This window comes from Austrofundulus limnaeus, unplaced genomic scaffold (assembly GCF_001266775.1).
Source record: "Austrofundulus limnaeus strain Quisiro unplaced genomic scaffold, Austrofundulus_limnaeus-1.0 Scaffold55, whole genome shotgun sequence".
Classification (NCBI taxonomy): domain Eukaryota; kingdom Metazoa; phylum Chordata; class Actinopteri; order Cyprinodontiformes; family Rivulidae; genus Austrofundulus; species Austrofundulus limnaeus.
The window spans coordinates 742186-760247 of record NW_013952457.1 but is presented as its reverse complement, the minus strand read 5'-3'; the positions used below and the strand labels follow the sequence as shown (position 1 = coordinate 760247).

The window sequence follows — 18062 nt, the reverse complement described above, 5'->3', positions numbered from 1 at the left end:
GCATAAAACGTTAAAATTATATTTCTACACCTTTTGCTGTTTATTTAAATTAAAAACTTACATGTTCAATATAAATGTTATTGTTTGTAGTTCATTTATTAAATGAGCTTCCAGGTTGATGTTAACCATTTAAGTAAACAACCCAATTGCTTACATTTTTAAAGAGTTTTTACTAGCAAACATTTGGTTTCACCTGTTGTTCTTTTTTTAGCTGTACCAGTGACACTATTGCAGGGTGTGTATTAGCATTCAAATAATTTAAGATTTCATAAAAAAGATACCAARTTTTTTTCAATCCCTTTTAGTCAAAATGTCACCTGATTTCATCTCTGAGTTGCAGCAGGCTTTAGATAACTGTGGAATTTTGTAGACCGAGAGATCATCCCTGCAGATTGCCAGATAAGGTAAGCTTTATCGGTCGTCGAGTTGTAATCTACCACTGCTTCAAATCAGATGTTCTGTTCCAGAACAGAGCCGTATGCTGCAGAAATGTTCTTACTTTTAATGATGCAGGTGATAAAAGTTGCTCTTTTTTTGTTTTGTCTGAAAAGAAATGCTTCGAARCCCCAACCCTGATTCCAATGAAGTTGTGACGTAGTGTAAAACTGAAATAAAACAGAATAGGATGATTTGCAAAATCCTTTAACCTATATTCAAYTGAATACTACAAAGACAAAATATTGAATGTTAAAACAAATAAAAGTTTTTTTTTTGTTTTGTTTTTTGCAAATATTCMCTCATTTTGAATTTAATACCTGCAACAAGTTCCAAAAATGCTTAAACAGGGGCATGTTTACCACTGTGTTTTATCCCCTTTTCTTTTTAACACTCAGTAAGGGTTTGGAAACTGAGGACAATAATTGTTGAAGCTTTTTAGGTGGAATTCTTTCCCATTTTTGCTTGATGAACATCTTCAGTCGCTCAACGGTTCAGGGTCTCTGTTGTTGTAGTTTGCACTTCTTAATGTGTCACACATTTTCAATGAGAGCCAGGTCTGGACTGCAGGCAGGACAGTAGCTGTGTTTCCATTGTAAATGTGCGCAAAACTTTGTCGATATTCTGTTAATGTCGAAAAAACACAGTTTCGCAACTGCRGTGTTTCCATTAAGTAAGAAATGCTATTAAAGTCACGTGTGAATACGTTTGTTCTCGCRATAAGTCATTACAAACATGGCGGCAATGGATGTAAACACATAGCATATTGCTACCGCCACACTAGCGCTCATCATCAGAGGAGACGTCAGCGTTTTTTATCAAGGCTTTCCAGCGACAAGTCCTTACTTGGGAGCGGCTACGTGTGCTGTGTTTTTGGGAAATTGTAGTCATGAGTTTACTATTTTATACTGCTTCTGTGATATTAGTACTACTTCTACTTCCTATTAACTTATTCGTCATCGTCTTTTTTGCCAGTAGAAACAGCCGGTTGTTGATCACGACTCCCGTGATGCGAAAAAAGCGTTTCCATTGCAGTTTTGCGAAAAACACCAAAGTCGATACGGCCAAAATACCACCTCATCCTAGCGCAAAAACATTTTGTCGAAAAACGTATTTTTTTTTCGAAACTGACGTGTTTCCATTGAGTAAATTTATTTTCGAAATTCTAATTTGTGCATTTTCATGGTCAATGGAAATGCAGCTAGTGTAGTACCCTCACTCATTTACTACGAAGCCATGCTGTTGGAACATGCACAGAATGTGGCCTTGCATTGTCTTGCTGAAATWTGAACAACGTTCTTGAAAAAGACGTGGCTTGGATGGCAGCCTGTTGCTCCAAAACCTGGATGTAGTTTCAGAATTAATTGTGCTTCATAGATGCGCAAGTTATCCATGTCAAGGGCACTAACACAACTCCATACCATCAGAGAGGATGGATTTTGAACTTTGCACTAACAATCCGGACAGTTTATTTCCTCCTTGCTCCGTCATCCATCATTTCCAAAAGCAATTTGAAATGTGGACTCATCAGACCACAGGACACTTATCCACTTTAGTTATGAATGACTGAGCCTTTCAGGGATGCTCCCTTAATACCCAATTATGACACTCACCTGTTCCCAATTAACCTTTTTAACTTTCCCAGTCTTTTGTTGCCTCTGTCCCAGTTTCCTTGGAAGCATCAAATAAAAAATGTGTGAATATTTGAAAAAAAAGAACAATAAAGTTTATCCATTTGAATATTAAATATTTTGTCTTTGTAATGTCTTCAATTGAATATAGGTTTTAAATGATTTGCAAATCGTTTTTATTTAGGTTCTACAGCATCCTAACTTCATTGGAATTAGGGTTGTACATGATTGCTCTAATTTTGCTTTAAAAAGCTCCTGTTATTTATACAGTTGTTGCAGTTTAGTCCAACTTCAGATATCTCACAGAATCCTACTTCTGAGCAAGTTTTTTTAATTAAAGAATAAAAATAAAAAAGAATATACACCATTTGCAAATCGTTTTTATTTAGGTTCTACAGCATCCTAACTTCATTGGAATTAGGGTTGTACATGATTGCTCTAATTTTGCTTTAAAAAGCTCCTGTTATTTATACAGTTGTTGCAGTTTAGTCCAACATCAGATATCTCACAGAATCCTACTTCTGAGCAAGTTTTTTTAATTAAAGAATAAAAATAAAAAAGAATAAACACCATTTTTAGAGCTCGTCTTATTTTCCATAGAAAAAAATATATTTTGCATAACTGCCAATATTTCAATGCCAAGTTGTTGAAAACAGTGTTATTAAGTTAATTTACTGGCAAAGAAAATAATAGCTTGTCTTTTAGCTTAATCACTGAAATTCTGCAACTCTGCTTTTATGTATATACATTGATTGCAGTGTGCTAAATTAAACCAACCATCAGTAAGTACTTATACTGTTAACGGGTCTGAAGCAAGTAGAAAAGTACCATAAAGTGCAGCAAGTGCTTCCCTTGACAAATAAAATTCTGTCCACACAGCATGGGCTGATGTCAGAGCCCCTCTTTATACACTGTCTGAGCAGGAACTAACTATTTAGTGGATAGATATGAGAACTTTCAAAAGTAAAAAAAAAAAAAACATGATTAATTACATTTCCAAAGAAGGCAGTGTTCTCAAAGATTTTGCAAGTTAAAAAAGTTTAAAAGGAGTTTGGCTCCTTCCCAAGGAAACACAAAAGATTACCTTCTGAGACCTTTTTTCAGCTTAAACAATACCCCCCCCACCACTACCCTTTTCCTGCCCCTTCACAAAGGATGTGTCCACTCATCYACAACCCTCATGAACAGAGTATCTCTCTGAAAATATCAAGAGCTGCTGAGCTTCAATAAATAGGTWCTTTTCAAAGGTTAACTTAAAACACAGTCATTTTTCTTTAAATCTACCTTGGAGTAGAACAAAACACATTCATCATTTTAACCACACTTAGTTTTATGTTCCCCTCTTTCTCTCTCTCTCTCTCTCTCTCTGCGTGACCGTCGTGTAATCTAATCTGAGCTGAGAGCTATCTCACCGGTGAGCCTCCACGTCCTTTCTCTCCAACCTCTCCTCTGTCACCTTTTTCACCACGAGGACCTGCGAAACCCTGTAAAAACACACATTAACAGGTTTAATAAAACAACAGATACTAACATGTCATTGTACATTATTTAAATCTTACTCGTTCTCCTTTCGGTCCTAAAGGGCCAGTTGGACCAGGCTCGCCATTTTCGCCTGGKGGCCCTCTGAGCCCGGGGGTACCAAGCAGAACTGATTCACCAGGAGCTCCCTACAAAAAAATATTAAAATCTTTCAAAACTCAGATCTTATTTCATGTTTTTTTCTATGCCATATTCCATTGGTGATATCACATAAACCATCAGCATTAGAAGGATTTTACCTTTTCACCTTGAGGCCCAGCTGGTCCTGCTAATCCAACTAGACCCTGATGAACAGAGAAAACTCTCAGCTGACTGCAAGCACTGCCGAAGCTACACGTCTAGTATAACTACTTACAGCATCGCCTTTGTCTCCCTTATCTCCTCGCTCTCCCTGAAACACACAAGCATCAAGTCATGTTTATTGATAAGAACATTTTTATTTTAGCAAACCTCCTCTTCACCTTTTCCCCTGGTCTGCCAGCCTCCCCCAGTTCCCCCGCTCTTCCAGGAACACCAGGTATCCCGGGTTTGCCAGGTTCTCCTGCAGGCCCCGGGGGTCCCTCCGGTCCTCGCTCGCCAATGGCTCTTCCTGGGAGGCCAGCCGGTCCCATCTGTCCTCGCTCCCCTTGGTCCCCTTTGATTCCTCTGTCTCCTGGAAAACCGCGAGCACCCTGATGCAAAACGGGACGGCAAAATGTGCTTCATTGTGATTTGTTATGATCTGACAAGATGTCTTCCGTCTGTTTTTATCTTTACTCATGGGGGCAGATTTACTGTCTGGGTCAGTTTAGCATGAGGTCACAATTTAGATTTATAGCCTGGGAGAGCATCCAGTTACTCATCATCACACACAGGCACGCCAACTTGTTTGAGCGAGCACCAATTCACACATTTTATAGTTTTATTATGAAAATACAAGCCAAATAATCACAGAGCTGATCAGTATTTATCAGGCCTAATTTGACAAATAAACTTCATCATAATAGATGTCGTGATTATGTTTAAATATATTTACAAGCATAAATTTGTTATGGTTCAYGGTTGAACAGTGCACTTGAGTAAAGAAGAGCCTTCAAACCCCTTCGTAAAGCTAAATAAAAGAAGAAAGCCTGTTTGCACTAAACCACCTGATCCTACTTTACACACTTAAGATGAAGTGGTCACAGTCCTCCAACTGGAAGATCAGTGATCTGATTCATCTRCCTGGCCAAGAGTCCTTGTGCAAGAAAACTGAGCCCTGCAATGCCCTAGATATAGTAATTAGCGTGCGATTTTAGGGGGGAAGTGATGCTTATTGAGAGCAGATAAAGAATAAATACTGCTGTAAGTAAAAAGGGTGAGAAACAATCAAAAATATATCAACCCTTTAGGTTTGAAAACAAAACGTAAAATAAACTGTGAAAAAGGAATAAATATATAATGCTGACTCACACTATAATTTTGCACAAATGTTTTAAAAGCTTTCTTAAATTTATTCCTGACTTATTAGTAATTTTAAACATACATCTAAAGTATAAATTTGGCCATATGTTTTAATAAATAATACCACAGTTACGTATTAACATCAAAACTTGTTTAATGACAGACTGAAAGTTTTACTAAATGCACACTTGTCTTAAAACCACTTACATCTGAACCAGATGGTCCCCTTGGTCCAGCTTCGCCTCTGTCCCCCTTTTCACCCTTCTCTGCTTTTTGCACTGAGGGAGACAAAATGTTGTCCTTCTTCTCCATCACCACCTTCAAATCAGCCACCTGTACGCAGTACAAGAAGAGTTTCACACCTTCCAGCAGAAAGTTTGTGAAACACTTCTGACCTCAAATAAAGACTGTCAGCAGATTAATGTCAGCAACGTCTTCACTGCTTTTAACTGCAGTCTTTTCTGTCACTTAATACATTCAGAAATGTCAGGTATAGGGTTTTAAGGAAATATTTAACCTTAAACTCTTGAATGTTTAGAAAGATGTGTAGAAATAATAGAAGACAAGATAATTAATTGAACAACCCTGAAGAGGGTTTCAGATTTATGATAAACCAATATAGATGCAAAAAAGCTGTAAATGGCACACTGACATTTGAAAAAAAAACATAAAACCTGACTAAATGCACAAGTTCAAGATATTCTTTTACTTCTTAAAACATTATAACCACACTTATTCACAGAAATCTATAAGAAATGCATGCATTTAAGTGTTATTAAATGTTTTCCCCCACATCTTACATCTGTTATTCTTTTTGTTTTTGTCATTTCTTTCATCYTTCAAACTCTCATCTGTTAAAACAATCCTGTAATGGTAAATCTAAACTGGAAACAAACCACRCACCTGAATACCGAGGCTGGCCAGAGCTTTTTGCACATCCTTTTTTCAGAGAAGCAGAAACACGTTGTTTACAAAATGATGCGTAAATCAAAGAAATATGAACAAATAAAGGATTGTATGGCATGAAATTTGCACATATTTTACCACTGCAGTCCCTGGTTTACCAGGAGCTCCATCCTCTCCTGGGTCTCCCTAGAAATAATAAGAAATCAAAGGCATCAGTACAAAACCTGCGAATCATTAAATGTTACACCATGGGGTCATGTTTCACTTACAATGTCACCTTTAGGACCAGGTGGACCTCTCTCCCCCTGAAACAAGAAAGAAGATTAAAAATGATAGGGAACAAATAAAAGGAAAAAGCAAATTGTAAAAGGAAAAGCGACTACTTACTCGAGCTCCTCCTGCTCCTGGGATCCCAGGAACCCCCTGAGAGATAAAAGCAAGTTAATAAAAACATTTGGATGTTCAGAGGAATGCAGTGATCTACACATCACAACTGTTAGACCAAAACAATCAAAACACACATTTGATTTGCTCAAATAAAAATATCTTTACACAACACAAATTCTAAGTTTAACTTKAAATCATTTATTTTTGGTAGATGTGCCCAAAAAAGCCAAACTCTTACTTATGAAGCTCATTTAAGCTGGTTGTTTTTGCTGTCCCATTCTTTCATCACTCATACATGTTAAGTTGTACAGATTGTCCATAAATTACAGAGATTTTACCCCATTTTGCAGGTACATATGACGTATAGGGCAATCACATAGATTTTTTTAATTCCATGGATTTTTTCCAAAACTCTGCTTTAAATTTATTTTACTTCTCTGCTGCAGCCCCTTTCCCCACGGCCAATAGTCTTCTTGTCACCCAACCCCCTGTTGGATCATATGAGTAACACACATTTTTATATAAAGAAAAGACAGATTTTTGAGGGTCAAGCTACAGGTAAACATCTGAAAGGGATTGACATGTATAGTCTCTACTAATATCCATGTTACCAGTAAAGTCGGTGAATTCAAAGTCTTGTCTCTGGGCTCAGCTTYCTTTTTGCCACTACAGATCAGTTCCTGCTTTATTCTGGATGCCATATTTGCCAAACAATTGCCCAYTTTGTTCCACTCACACTCATGAACAAGACCCAGGGACACTTGAACTTGCATCTGCTGTCTTAGAAAGGAAAACATTTACCACTGACATTTTGTTTGACCAAACTGTATTGATTCTCATCAAAAGGTAACAAAGCACAAAAACTTAGTTACTTTACTTGAGTAGAAATTTTGTTAATTTATTCTTTACTGGAGTATTTATTTTTCAGCAGACATTTACTTCTGCTCGTTTCATTTTCACACCATTATCTGTACTTTCCACTGCAGWTGTTTTACTCACAGGTGTTCCAGGAGGTCCCTGTGGACCTGGGATTGGAGCAGCTTCAACTCCTTTTACATACACAACCTGAGGGGAAAATGTGTAAATTAGTTAAAATGTCAATTTATTGTCGTTATTATTGCTCTGTTAAGTCTCACCTGTCCGGGAGGACCAATGCTGCCAGGCAATCCAGGAGGTCCCGTGGGACCAGAGGGGCCTGCAGTCCCAGCAGGCCCGCGGTCACCTTTCTCCCCGTCACGGCCCTGATAAATCACATGCAGTTACGCAACCGAGAGTCACTTCACACAGATTTATTTCCTTCTGCGCTATAGTAGAGGCTGAACTATAAAATCAAAGCAGGTGGCTGCTGCCACCCCTCCACTGATGTTCAAGAGATAATTAATATAAATTTGCACATGAAAACAGCACTCTGACATTTGGCGCTCCTCTGGATTCCTCTCTGAAGTGGCACCCCCTTAAAGGCTAAGCTTGATCATTAAAAGCTGGTGGATCTATATGGCTGATTCTGAGAAGCCCATTGATTCAGCAGAGGGTGAGAGTCTGGTGTCAATGTCAAAGCAAACTACTCACCACAAACACACATTAGAGGAAAGCGATGAGCAGAAAAGAAAGCTGATGTGTAACGAAGACACAGAGAAAACGGGAGGGAGGAGAGGAAAACGAGAGGATGCTGAGTGGAAACAAACTTTCGAACAAAACACACACGAGGGATAATTATATAAAGGAGGATTAACAAAACTGACATCTCTTCCAGCTGCTCCAGCTTCTCCTTTGTCACCCTGCAGATTAGAAACAACAATCAGCTTTCTGGAGAAATACACAAAAACAAGCAGTAAGATGTTAACTGAGTGCGCACGTATGGATTTTTGTTTTAGTCATTTACAAAGTTCACACACTGTATACTGTTTAGAAGTGAAAAGATTGCAGAGATGCTGCTTAATAAAGATGAATTTTGTTTGACATTTGCTTTATAAATGTATAAATGTCTCTGGGTTTAACTGTGATTCTGTGTGATTCTCCACTAAGGTAAACTTGTTTAGAGAAAATAATCCTGAAAGTCTCAGATATCATAAAAACTTTTAAAAAAGAGCCACAGACCTTTCTCCCATCTTCACCAGGCACTCCATCGTCTCCCTGCGAGTCAAAACAAAATACATTACAAACTGAATGATGGCTGGTCGTCAGCAGCAGCACTCTGCTCAGCTGTTTCAGAGGCTCACTTAAGACGGTTATTATGCAGCAGACTTTGTAATAAATGTCTGAACAGCTTTTGACTGTTCACAGGAAAAGGATCGGTACATCAAGGTCATTACTAGTGAGAGATTGCCAGACAGGCACGCAGAACTCACAATATTTATCCTCCAAATGAGCAGATTAGTATTTAAATCAGTCATTAATAGAAAAATAAATCAGGTATAATACAGTTTATGTTACTCAGTCATGGGGAGAGTTACCGTTTTGCCAGGAGGACCAGTTTTGCCATCTTCACCTGCTTTCCCCTAAAACATAACAAGATTTATTTGAAAGAAATCATACAAAATAAAATATATGTATAGTATACAAAAATGTGCACTTACAGGTATTCCTGGATTTCCTGGAGGACCAATAGGTCCCTGCGGACCCTGCTCACCTCTTAATCCTGGTAATCCCTATTACAGMAAAGTGTATGAGAGCGAATTTAATCTTTTCAGTTTGAGATTTTATCACTGAAAATGCAAAGAAATGTCTAAGTGACAAAAACAGCTCAGTTTTAATGAGTGTCTTTTCTGTTAAACAGAAATTAAATTGTTGAGCTTAATCAAAAACTTGTAGTTGCTCAGGTCCTTTAAAAACATTGTTATTACAATATTATTATTGACAATGTTACATAACAGTCTCCGGTGAAAATAAATTGGCCTTGAGAAATCTTCCCCTTCACTTGGCTTATGCAACGAGTACAGAGTGCATGTGAACATCTCCACAGTGCCCTCTGCAGGATGTAACCCTTCAGTTCACAGATTTGGCAAAAAATCACACTTATTTCCTGATTTTAAAAAAATGATTTTTTAAATTATTTTGGGAAATCAGGGTCAAAAGGGAAAAAAATGGGGAAGTGCCATATCTGAGAAAACCTAAGCTTACGTCTCTTCCAGAATCACCCGTTTTCCCTGGATCTCCCTGTAACAGAATAAATATATAAATTTATTGTAACCAGACAGGTACATGCATCACAGTGAGGTTTGTAGTTTTGTCAAAGCTGCTAAAAATAGAAGCACCCTTAGTCCAGGTGGCCCTGAAGAACCTGGTTTCCCATCMAGACCAGGTCGCCCATCCAAGCCTGATGCTCCTCTGTCTCCCTGAACACAGAAACCAAAGGTTCAATAAAATATCAGGTAGTATCGTATCATATTCTGAGTTAATGTTGCTGCAATCCACTTTGTATTGGAGATAATTTTTTGCAAAAAGTAAGATATTTGTTAATAAACTTTCAACAGAACCTCAYTTCAAAAGATCTGAACCTTTGCTTATTGGAACACATGTACTAAACTCAGCACAACAACAAGGAAATTAGTGTTTAATAGGTTATTTATTTGTTGTAACAATTCTTTTTGACAATAAACCTATACCGTTGAAAAGTCTGTTTATTTCCATTTTAAATTATGCCACATGTGCAAGGAACGGGTATTTGTGGGATGAGCAGTAGAGCTGAGTATGTGGTTGCGCACATGAAAAATTTGCCAAATCTTCAGTCACACTAATTAATTGCAAACCTTCTCTCCTGGTGCTCCTCTTTCTCCTGCATCGCCCTGAAAATTTTAGAAATGAAAGAAAATAAATAAATCAAACAGGAAATCAAACGTTCCGCAGTTGGTGACAGTTGAGAAGACTGAAGCAGCGAGTGAACTCACTTTTGTGCCGGCAGGCCCTCGCGGTCCCTCTGAGCCCTTTACAGACAGCAAGAAGTMACTCAGGAGGACCAGTCACGCAGAGCAAAGGTACACAAACAGGAGTTGCATTTTCAGTGGAGAGGAATATCAGTTCCCATTAAAGTGTTTGCAAATAACTCACTCGTAGACCTGGAGCTCCGGGAGTTCCTGCTTCGCCTTTCTGACCTTTGCTGCCATGCTCGCCTGGGTCGCCTGCGTCACCCTGGAAATCACAGTGATGGGAGATTTTTTTAGCTGTGCAACCTGCTTCTTTTTAAACTCAATTACCRCATATTTTATTTCAATTTAGTTTGGTTGATTTTAACTGTAACATTTGCAGGATATTTTATTGTGGAGTGACTCAGAAAAGAAAAGCACATACCTTCTCACCTCGCTCGCCTTTCAGCAGAGCCTGGGTATCMGCCTGCGGGCACACAAACATAGATGTTCACATGTTGCTCTGAATTATCTGAGTTAGACTGTGCATAGTTCACTTTAAAGTAAAAATTTAAGCTTTCTTTTTTTAAATTATAGATAGTTAAGTGATAATTTTACCAGTTTTCCTGGTGGTCCTGGAGGCCCCTCAGGTCCCTGGTGGGAGAGAGTAAAGTGTTTGAATCTGCTGAGTGCTGACCTAAAGAAACACGAGGAGTTTGTATAATTAAAGAAGACAGCGTACTAGCTCTCCTTTCTCTCCCCTCGGTCCAGCAGGTCCGGGACTGCCCTGCAATCGAACACAGATCAATAAAGATGCCGAGCGGCCGACCTTCCTCACGCTTTCCTCTCACCCGGCCTTGGCGGAGAAACACAAGAGCGTATTGAAAATCTGTCTGCGCGATGCAACATAAATGAGTCCCTCACATTTCGGCCGTGCTCTCCTGGGTCTCCCATGTCTCCTTTCTCTCCTGGTCGTCCGGGCTGACCAGCCAGTCCCTGAGTGGGCGGTCGATAACAATGTTTGTTAACTGAACTTGACGTWACTTGACAGCTTTAAAGTTTTAATGTGAAAGCTGAACTAAAAGAAAAAGAGGGGTTAAAAATAAAGCCTTACCCGCAGTCCTCTTTCTCCTGGCTTCCCTGAAAGYCCTGGTTCTCCCTGATAAATCAAACAAACAGGAAACAGACACACACTGATGRTCAGATATATAACCAAAACCTCACAACGTTTCATCCATACAAATATGTAATAAAAGAAAATCACGACAACTTTCTTGCCAAACATATAAACAAATACAGACTAAATAGGAAAAGCGTTACAAAAAGATTCTACTCACAGGTGTGCCTTCATCACCTTTGTCACCTTTCTCTCCCTGTAACAGGTTTAATTTAAAAATGACATCAAAAATACATCAAAAGAAATGTTTATTCATGTTAGTGAAAAAAAATGTCTATTTTTACCTCTAAACTGTCATCTTTAGAAAAAGATGCATGTTCAAAAGAATAAAAAAAGTTTCAGTGGATTTTGAACTTTCATCACATCACAGAGAATACATGTGCTGACAAATACTGTTTGTCTTTTAAAATTATCAAGTAAAACAGGATGAAAACAACAATAATACTATTTTTAAAAAGCTGTCAAAGATACAGTTCCAGGTTTCTTTGTTTAAATCATTTCATTAAAAATGCTTCATGTAAAACTAAACCAACGTGAACTGATTTTACATGATTCAAAATATGTGAATTAAATATTAATTTGAAATTTTCAATAAAATTGAAAAATATTAAACTAGGATCTCTTAAGGGAATGTATATCAGATAGGTTTGAAATAAAGATCCTACACCAATGGTATTTGGTGTTTTGAGGATAACTCTCAGCTACTGCATCAAATTTGMGCTCAAAGTTTGATTTGAGTTGATAAAAATCTATACAGTGATTTTAAGACACTAAAATACATAGTAATTAAACATGTACACAGATGCAGTATGTCACATGGCAGCAGGCAATTATTAAAAAATAATGAATAAACAAAGTGTCAGAAGAAGCAGCCACATATTACGCTGATAAAAGCTGAATGTTAGATCAATCAGAAGATGCTGCTCCTCCGATCAGATCAGGAGCACCAACAGAAAAGTTCTCTTTTTGTGTGTTCAGACAGAGAAAAAACCTGCAGTTTGATTCACCAGTTTAATACACTGAAGAGACCCTGAAAGTGGTTGCTTCTTCAAATGGATCAAATCAATAGAAACTTYTTTAAACACCTGAGGTGGCTAATGCCACTCTGACCTGTTTTCCGGGGAGACCAGGTTTTCCTGGGAGTCCTGGGCGTCCATTCTCTCCTCTCTCTCCTGGTTCACCAGAGTCTCCCTAAATAACAGTCAAACACACAGATGCAGTAACAAAAGAAAAGTAAGAATAAAGAGCGCACTTCAGGTCTCTCACCTTGGCTCCAGGTCGTCCACTAAGACCAGGGGGTCCCTGATGAGAAAGCAAACATAGACAGAATGGTCTTACCGGGATGATTTCAACAATCTTTAGGAGGACATTTTGTKTCTTTTAAACTCACTCGATCTCCTGGATCTCCTTTTGTTCCAGCCTCATCTGAACCACCTCCTGGAGATCCCTAGAAGGAGGACAGAAATGTTCATTTTATTTGGAGGCCTGCAGAAATGTTTTAAAGGATTTCAAAACATTGTCTTCTGGGGGGCTGCTCACTTTCTCTCCTCTTTGTCCAGGCTCTCCCTTCTCTCCCCTTTGACCCTCAGAACCAGGCAGGCCTTGTTCCCCCTGTGGGCAGGAACAAACAAAACACATAAACATCTGAAAAACTAAAAAAAGAAAACATACAGGAGAATGAGTATGTCTCACCTGATCTCCTTTCTTTCCTGGTAAACCTTGAACCTGGATGGTTTAGAAATGAAAAGTAAATCATTTAATTTCACATTAAGAAAAGGGATAAATAAATATAGATGATGATTTTCTCATATCTGAGTGCTCACACTTCTGCCCGGCTCCCCTCGAGCGCCTTCGTTTCCCTGGAAAGAAACACGTTCAGCTTGATCTCTGATCTTTGCTTGAAAACTCATTACATCAGGTTATGAAATGTTCAACAATGGAATCACGTTCCTCCTGACCTGCTGGTTCTTGTAGGATTACTCCTAATTGAATCAACCTTACCTTTTCTCCAGACACTCCACTTGGTCCTGGTAAACCCTGGTAGTGCATTAAAAAAACACTTATATGTGAAGTTCTCAGTCCTCACCAAGTTACAGATGAAAATATAAGATTTAAAATAGTGTTTCACCGCTCACCCTCAGTCCTGGTGATCCCGGGATACCCGGCTTCCCTGCGTCCCCCTGAGAAGACRAAATTATTCAGAAAATGATGCAAAATCATTTAAAAACCAAATGAAGTCAAMGGCTGAGAGATTTATTCTCTACAAAAYAAATAAATAACCAACACCAGCTGCACTCACTTTCTCCCCAGTCTCTCCAGCCGGGCCTCGCTCCCCCTACAAAGACACAGATGTTCAGATTTGTTGCGTCGTGTTTACTGGGTGAATTTTGGCTCTGAGCAAAACATTTCCAATCAATCTCCGTCAGTTTCAGGTTTATTTAAAATGGATATGATACGTGAGATTTGAACTTACTGCTAACAAAAACTGACATTTTTAGCCTAAAACTGAAACCAGTAAGTAAACTCGAAATGCCAAGTAAGACAGTTTTGTGAGAGTTTTGTTATTCATACTTTGTTTTTCAACTTTTTTTTATAATACTCATGACATTTTCCTTCAATTATCTGGCAAAATGTTGTTTGTGAAGTGATACGTTTTATYTGCAAAATACTTTTTTTGTGTGTACATGTTGGAAATCTTTGTTTTCGGATCTCAGGTTTTTGTTTGCATTTCACAAAGTTTTGGTTGAAATGAGTTTTTTGGCATTTGAAAGCATGAACATCATGGGCGAGACCACTGATGTAAGACGTTTAGTGTGGCCTAARGTGACTCCCGCCACTGTTTCAAACAGCTAACCCTCATTATTAAGAAAAAATAAAATCTTAAGACTTCAATTTGTGATGCTTATGTCTCTGCAGACCAACCCTGAATAAAGTGAAGGCCAAACACGTCTATCGTCAGTACAACTCTAACCTCTTCTGTTGGTCTCATCAAACTTTTCAAAGATTAATAAAAGTCCAAATAGAACAAAAGGCTTGAATTATTGTTTGGCCCATTTGATTTACGGTAATTTTCCTTTCATGATTCATCTTCTCTCTGTAAACATGATTAAACCTGATTTTTTTTTTGTCTGTGAATATGAACCAGTCATTGTGCAGCAGACACTTGTGCACACACACTAACAGACATGCACTGACTTGACTGTCTCGTGTGGAAAAAAAAAAACACTCACCCTGTCTCCTCGTGTCCCAGGCTCACCCGGCTGACCTCGGTCGCCCTATCCAGACAAGCACAGTAACCAGAGGTCGTTGTTTTTGTTTTTCCAGCTTGTGACAGAAACTGTTTTCCTTACCTGTATCTTACCTTGCTGCCAAGTTCACCCGCAGGCCCACGCAGACCCTAAAGCATCAGAAAAAAGCTCATATTAATAATGAAATCTATCAAATCCAACAAGGCAGTTCAGGTTCTAAAACCATTCAGTTGGATGTTGGGAAATATTTGAAAATAAATGTTTTTTAAAGAAGCATAAAATAATAACACTGTAGTATTTAATAAATACATGAGCCAGCATGTACACAAAATCCTGTAAAACCCAATGCCTTTTGCTCGATTGATGGTGTTACTAGGAAATGATGAATCAGGAAACTGTTTCTAAACACTGTCAGGCAGAATCATTGATCCAAATGAAGGCAACATTTTAAAAAAAAAGTTTGTGTTGTGTATACTTTAAAGTGAAAACTGTGCTTTTTGGGATTTATAACAACCAGGTATGAGTACCATCAAACAGTCCCATCAGGAATATTTTACAATGTGCCATGTGGCTAACATACCCGGTCCCCAGGATCTCCTTGCTTTCCAGGGAGTCCAGGGAGTCCAACACCTTCATCGCCCTGAGAAACAACAATAATCTTTTCAGAATCATGTTTTGTATAGTGGTATCAATTTATATTTTCAGATCTTCCAAGGTGCTAATTATGGAACTCTCTGTGCATTGTGCACTTTGCAAATGCTGCCTTCCTGAAATTTGGTATGCTTGTTTGGTTTTGTGTCTATGGTGTATACTGATGTGATTGTGATGCTGTATTTCTGAGTGTTTTATGTGCTGCAGAACAGGAACCTGCTGTAAAACAGCAATTATGCTAAGTCAGGATTGATTTTTAGTAATCTTTTCCTATTAAATCAATAAATCAAATCAAATCAAAYCAATCTGTTACTCAAAACCAACATTTTACATTGCCTGGGTATTCTGGAGCCAAATAAGTTTGCACAAACCTTTTCTCCTTTGCTGCCCTGAGGTCCTGATGGCCCTCTAGCACCTGGAGTTCCTAGAGTTCCTGGAATTCCCTGATAACAATAATTATTATTTTAAAAATAAATATATTAAATACCCCCACCTGCACACAACGTTGTTTAGCAGTTAAATAAAYGTGTCAGTGCTCACAGGGACGCCCTTCTCGCCCTTCACAGCCACCCCACTTCCKACTCCTGGAGGTCCCTGTCAGCAAGGAGAGAAAAGAGCTGAGAATCSTTACGCTCATGAGCTCAGCGGGACATTTCTGCACTGAGAGGACTARTTGGTGGTGGTGTGGCTCACCCTCTCTCCCGTGCTGCCCTTATCTCCCTGTGGGGAAGAGAGAAGAAGAGTGAGACTTCAGAAACAAGGCTAAAAGTAAGTAAAAAAACAAGTATAATTATACTCATATAGGATCATACAGCAGAGGTTCCCAAACTTTTCCATGCCAGCCAAACATGAGCTTCTCACTTTTATTTACTATTCAGTAATTAATACACTTGTTTAGAATTASAATCTTATTAACTAACATGTTTTAAAACTGAAAAAAAAACAAATTTTCAGCTGTTGACATAAGAACAGAAAAAAATCTAATCCTCTTGTAAATAACAAATTATATTTAAAAAAAATGAATTATATGAATGCATATTGTCTAGCATTGTGTTTTGAGGTTTGTAACAGGTAGCAGACGTCTCATCATTGTGAGTTGTATGCAAAACAAAACAAAAAAATTCTATATGGCCTCCTTATACAGAGATACAGTCACTTGATGCTACTGATTTATAAAACTCTACTCAGCTTGGCTCTGGCTTACTAAAATTCTCTCCACAATGTGCCGTTACTGCCCATTCCTTATGCTCCAACATTTGTGTTTTGCATGTTCCATGTGTTCAAACAGGAAAAGAGAAGCAAGCATTCAGTGTTATGGCTCCTCTGGCATGAATCAGCTCCAGTCTGAACTCAATGTGTCGCATCTTAATTCATTGAAATTATTTTGAGCGATTCTGAAAAACAAGCAACCTGATTCTATCAGTCAGTGTCATTGCTTTTAAACTAGTTTTGTAAGTTGTTTTAAACCTGTGTATATTGTTTAATTTGTTTTAGTTTTGTGTAAACAAGATGTTGTGTGGCAGGTTTCTGTCCAGGTCTCCCTTGCAAATGAGAACTGGATCTTATTGGGGTTTTACCTGGTTAAATAAAGGAAAGAAAGAAAAGAAAGAAAGAATTGAAAARCGTTTGATTTTATGATAATGACCTAATACATTTATTAGATTTTTTTTGTTTCCTATTTTTTCCACCTCCTGAATTCTGAGGCCCCCTTATCGCCACCTAGTGGACCCTTAGGGGGTTGCAGCCCTCACTTTGAAAAACACTACAGCCTTCTAATTGAGACAGATTACAGTACAACTCACAAGATTGAATAATGACAACAAAAATTAAAAAATGACACATATTTTGCTTATATATGAACTTCACGTTCTCATCTTTAGTCATATTATATTTCAATTGAGTTAACATCAGAAAAACATCATCTAATATTGTAATAACAGGGCTCTGCTTCAGGTTTATTTCACAACTAAAAAACCTGAGATGTTCTTTTTTTCCCAGAAATTAGAAACCCTAATGCTTGTGAATTGTTCAATGAGCACATCAGCACAGTTTTTTTTCCAGTCATGAACCTGTAGAGTCCACTGTCCTCCATGTGTTTCTGCTCCAGCACACTTMATTTAGATAACTGTTTTCATCAGCTTATATCAAGACAAGTAATTTAATCAAGATWGTTAGAGCATGAAAAACATGCTAAGCAGTAGGTCCAGGGAACCAGGACTGCATCATTAAAGGTGGGTTTAACTTAATKTAGTCTATACCAGGRCTATTCAACTGGCAGCCTGCRGCCACATCTGGCCCGCGAGTGACCAAAGTTCGGCCTGCCAATTGGTTCATTCATCTCTTAAGTCCAAACCCCTGGTTTTCTACTTTAATTACTATAAGTTCTTTTACTTAAACATAGACATGTTTGGTATCTACAGAAACATCAGAATCTTGGCTAGAAGCTGGTAAAAAAAACTTTCTATGCACACTCAACACAGTTAAAATTACAAGCAGTTGAAGACAAAAACTGAAAGTGAAAATAAAATTGTTTTAAAAATTTGGCAAGTCAGAGATGTCAAAATAATATTTTGTTAAATAGGAGGCGAATGTGTTCTTTTTGTTTTTGATGTTTAATCTTCACTACTTTTATAGGGTTCCGTATGTTGTATTCATGATTAAATGCAGCAAAATAAACTATTTCAAAAGGTAACAGATCTTTGTAATACTTGGTTTATTTACATAATAACTTTAGTTACTGGGTGTAAGTGTAAAGTGCTTTAGGGTCTGGAGGGACTTAATACAGCACTCTATAAGTTCAGTCCATTTACCATTTACCATTTAC

The 18062-nt window shown here is 38.0% G+C and overlaps 1 protein-coding gene across 1 annotated transcript in view; it reads right to left on the bottom strand.

Annotated features, from left to right (window-relative positions):
• Nucleotides 1-18062, bottom strand: part of col7a1 (collagen, type VII, alpha 1) — a gene marked incomplete in the record, with an annotated part of 65431 nt that overhangs the window by 26737 nt on the left and 20632 nt on the right. The window contains 42 exon segments of the mRNA XM_014009010.1: nucleotides 3479-3550; nucleotides 3626-3733; nucleotides 3845-3889; nucleotides 3961-3996; nucleotides 4067-4276; nucleotides 5235-5360; nucleotides 5931-5966; nucleotides 6072-6119; nucleotides 6203-6238; nucleotides 6321-6356; nucleotides 7320-7385; nucleotides 7457-7561; nucleotides 8063-8098; nucleotides 8418-8453; nucleotides 8774-8818; nucleotides 8897-8968; nucleotides 9441-9476; nucleotides 9575-9655; nucleotides 10070-10105; nucleotides 10208-10243; nucleotides 10368-10448; nucleotides 10608-10649; nucleotides 10781-10816; nucleotides 10905-10949; nucleotides 11087-11158; nucleotides 11277-11321; nucleotides 11500-11535; nucleotides 12450-12530; nucleotides 12606-12641; nucleotides 12730-12786; nucleotides 12879-12950; nucleotides 13032-13064; nucleotides 13163-13198; nucleotides 13341-13376; nucleotides 13475-13519; nucleotides 13639-13674; nucleotides 14570-14614; nucleotides 14701-14736; nucleotides 15168-15227; nucleotides 15610-15681; nucleotides 15779-15832; nucleotides 15932-15958. Coding sequence (XP_013864464.1) covers nucleotides 3479-3550; nucleotides 3626-3733; nucleotides 3845-3889; nucleotides 3961-3996; nucleotides 4067-4276; nucleotides 5235-5360; nucleotides 5931-5966; nucleotides 6072-6119; nucleotides 6203-6238; nucleotides 6321-6356; nucleotides 7320-7385; nucleotides 7457-7561; nucleotides 8063-8098; nucleotides 8418-8453; nucleotides 8774-8818; nucleotides 8897-8968; nucleotides 9441-9476; nucleotides 9575-9655; nucleotides 10070-10105; nucleotides 10208-10243; nucleotides 10368-10448; nucleotides 10608-10649; nucleotides 10781-10816; nucleotides 10905-10949; nucleotides 11087-11158; nucleotides 11277-11321; nucleotides 11500-11535; nucleotides 12450-12530; nucleotides 12606-12641; nucleotides 12730-12786; nucleotides 12879-12950; nucleotides 13032-13064; nucleotides 13163-13198; nucleotides 13341-13376; nucleotides 13475-13519; nucleotides 13639-13674; nucleotides 14570-14614; nucleotides 14701-14736; nucleotides 15168-15227; nucleotides 15610-15681; nucleotides 15779-15832; nucleotides 15932-15958 — 2385 coding nt within the window.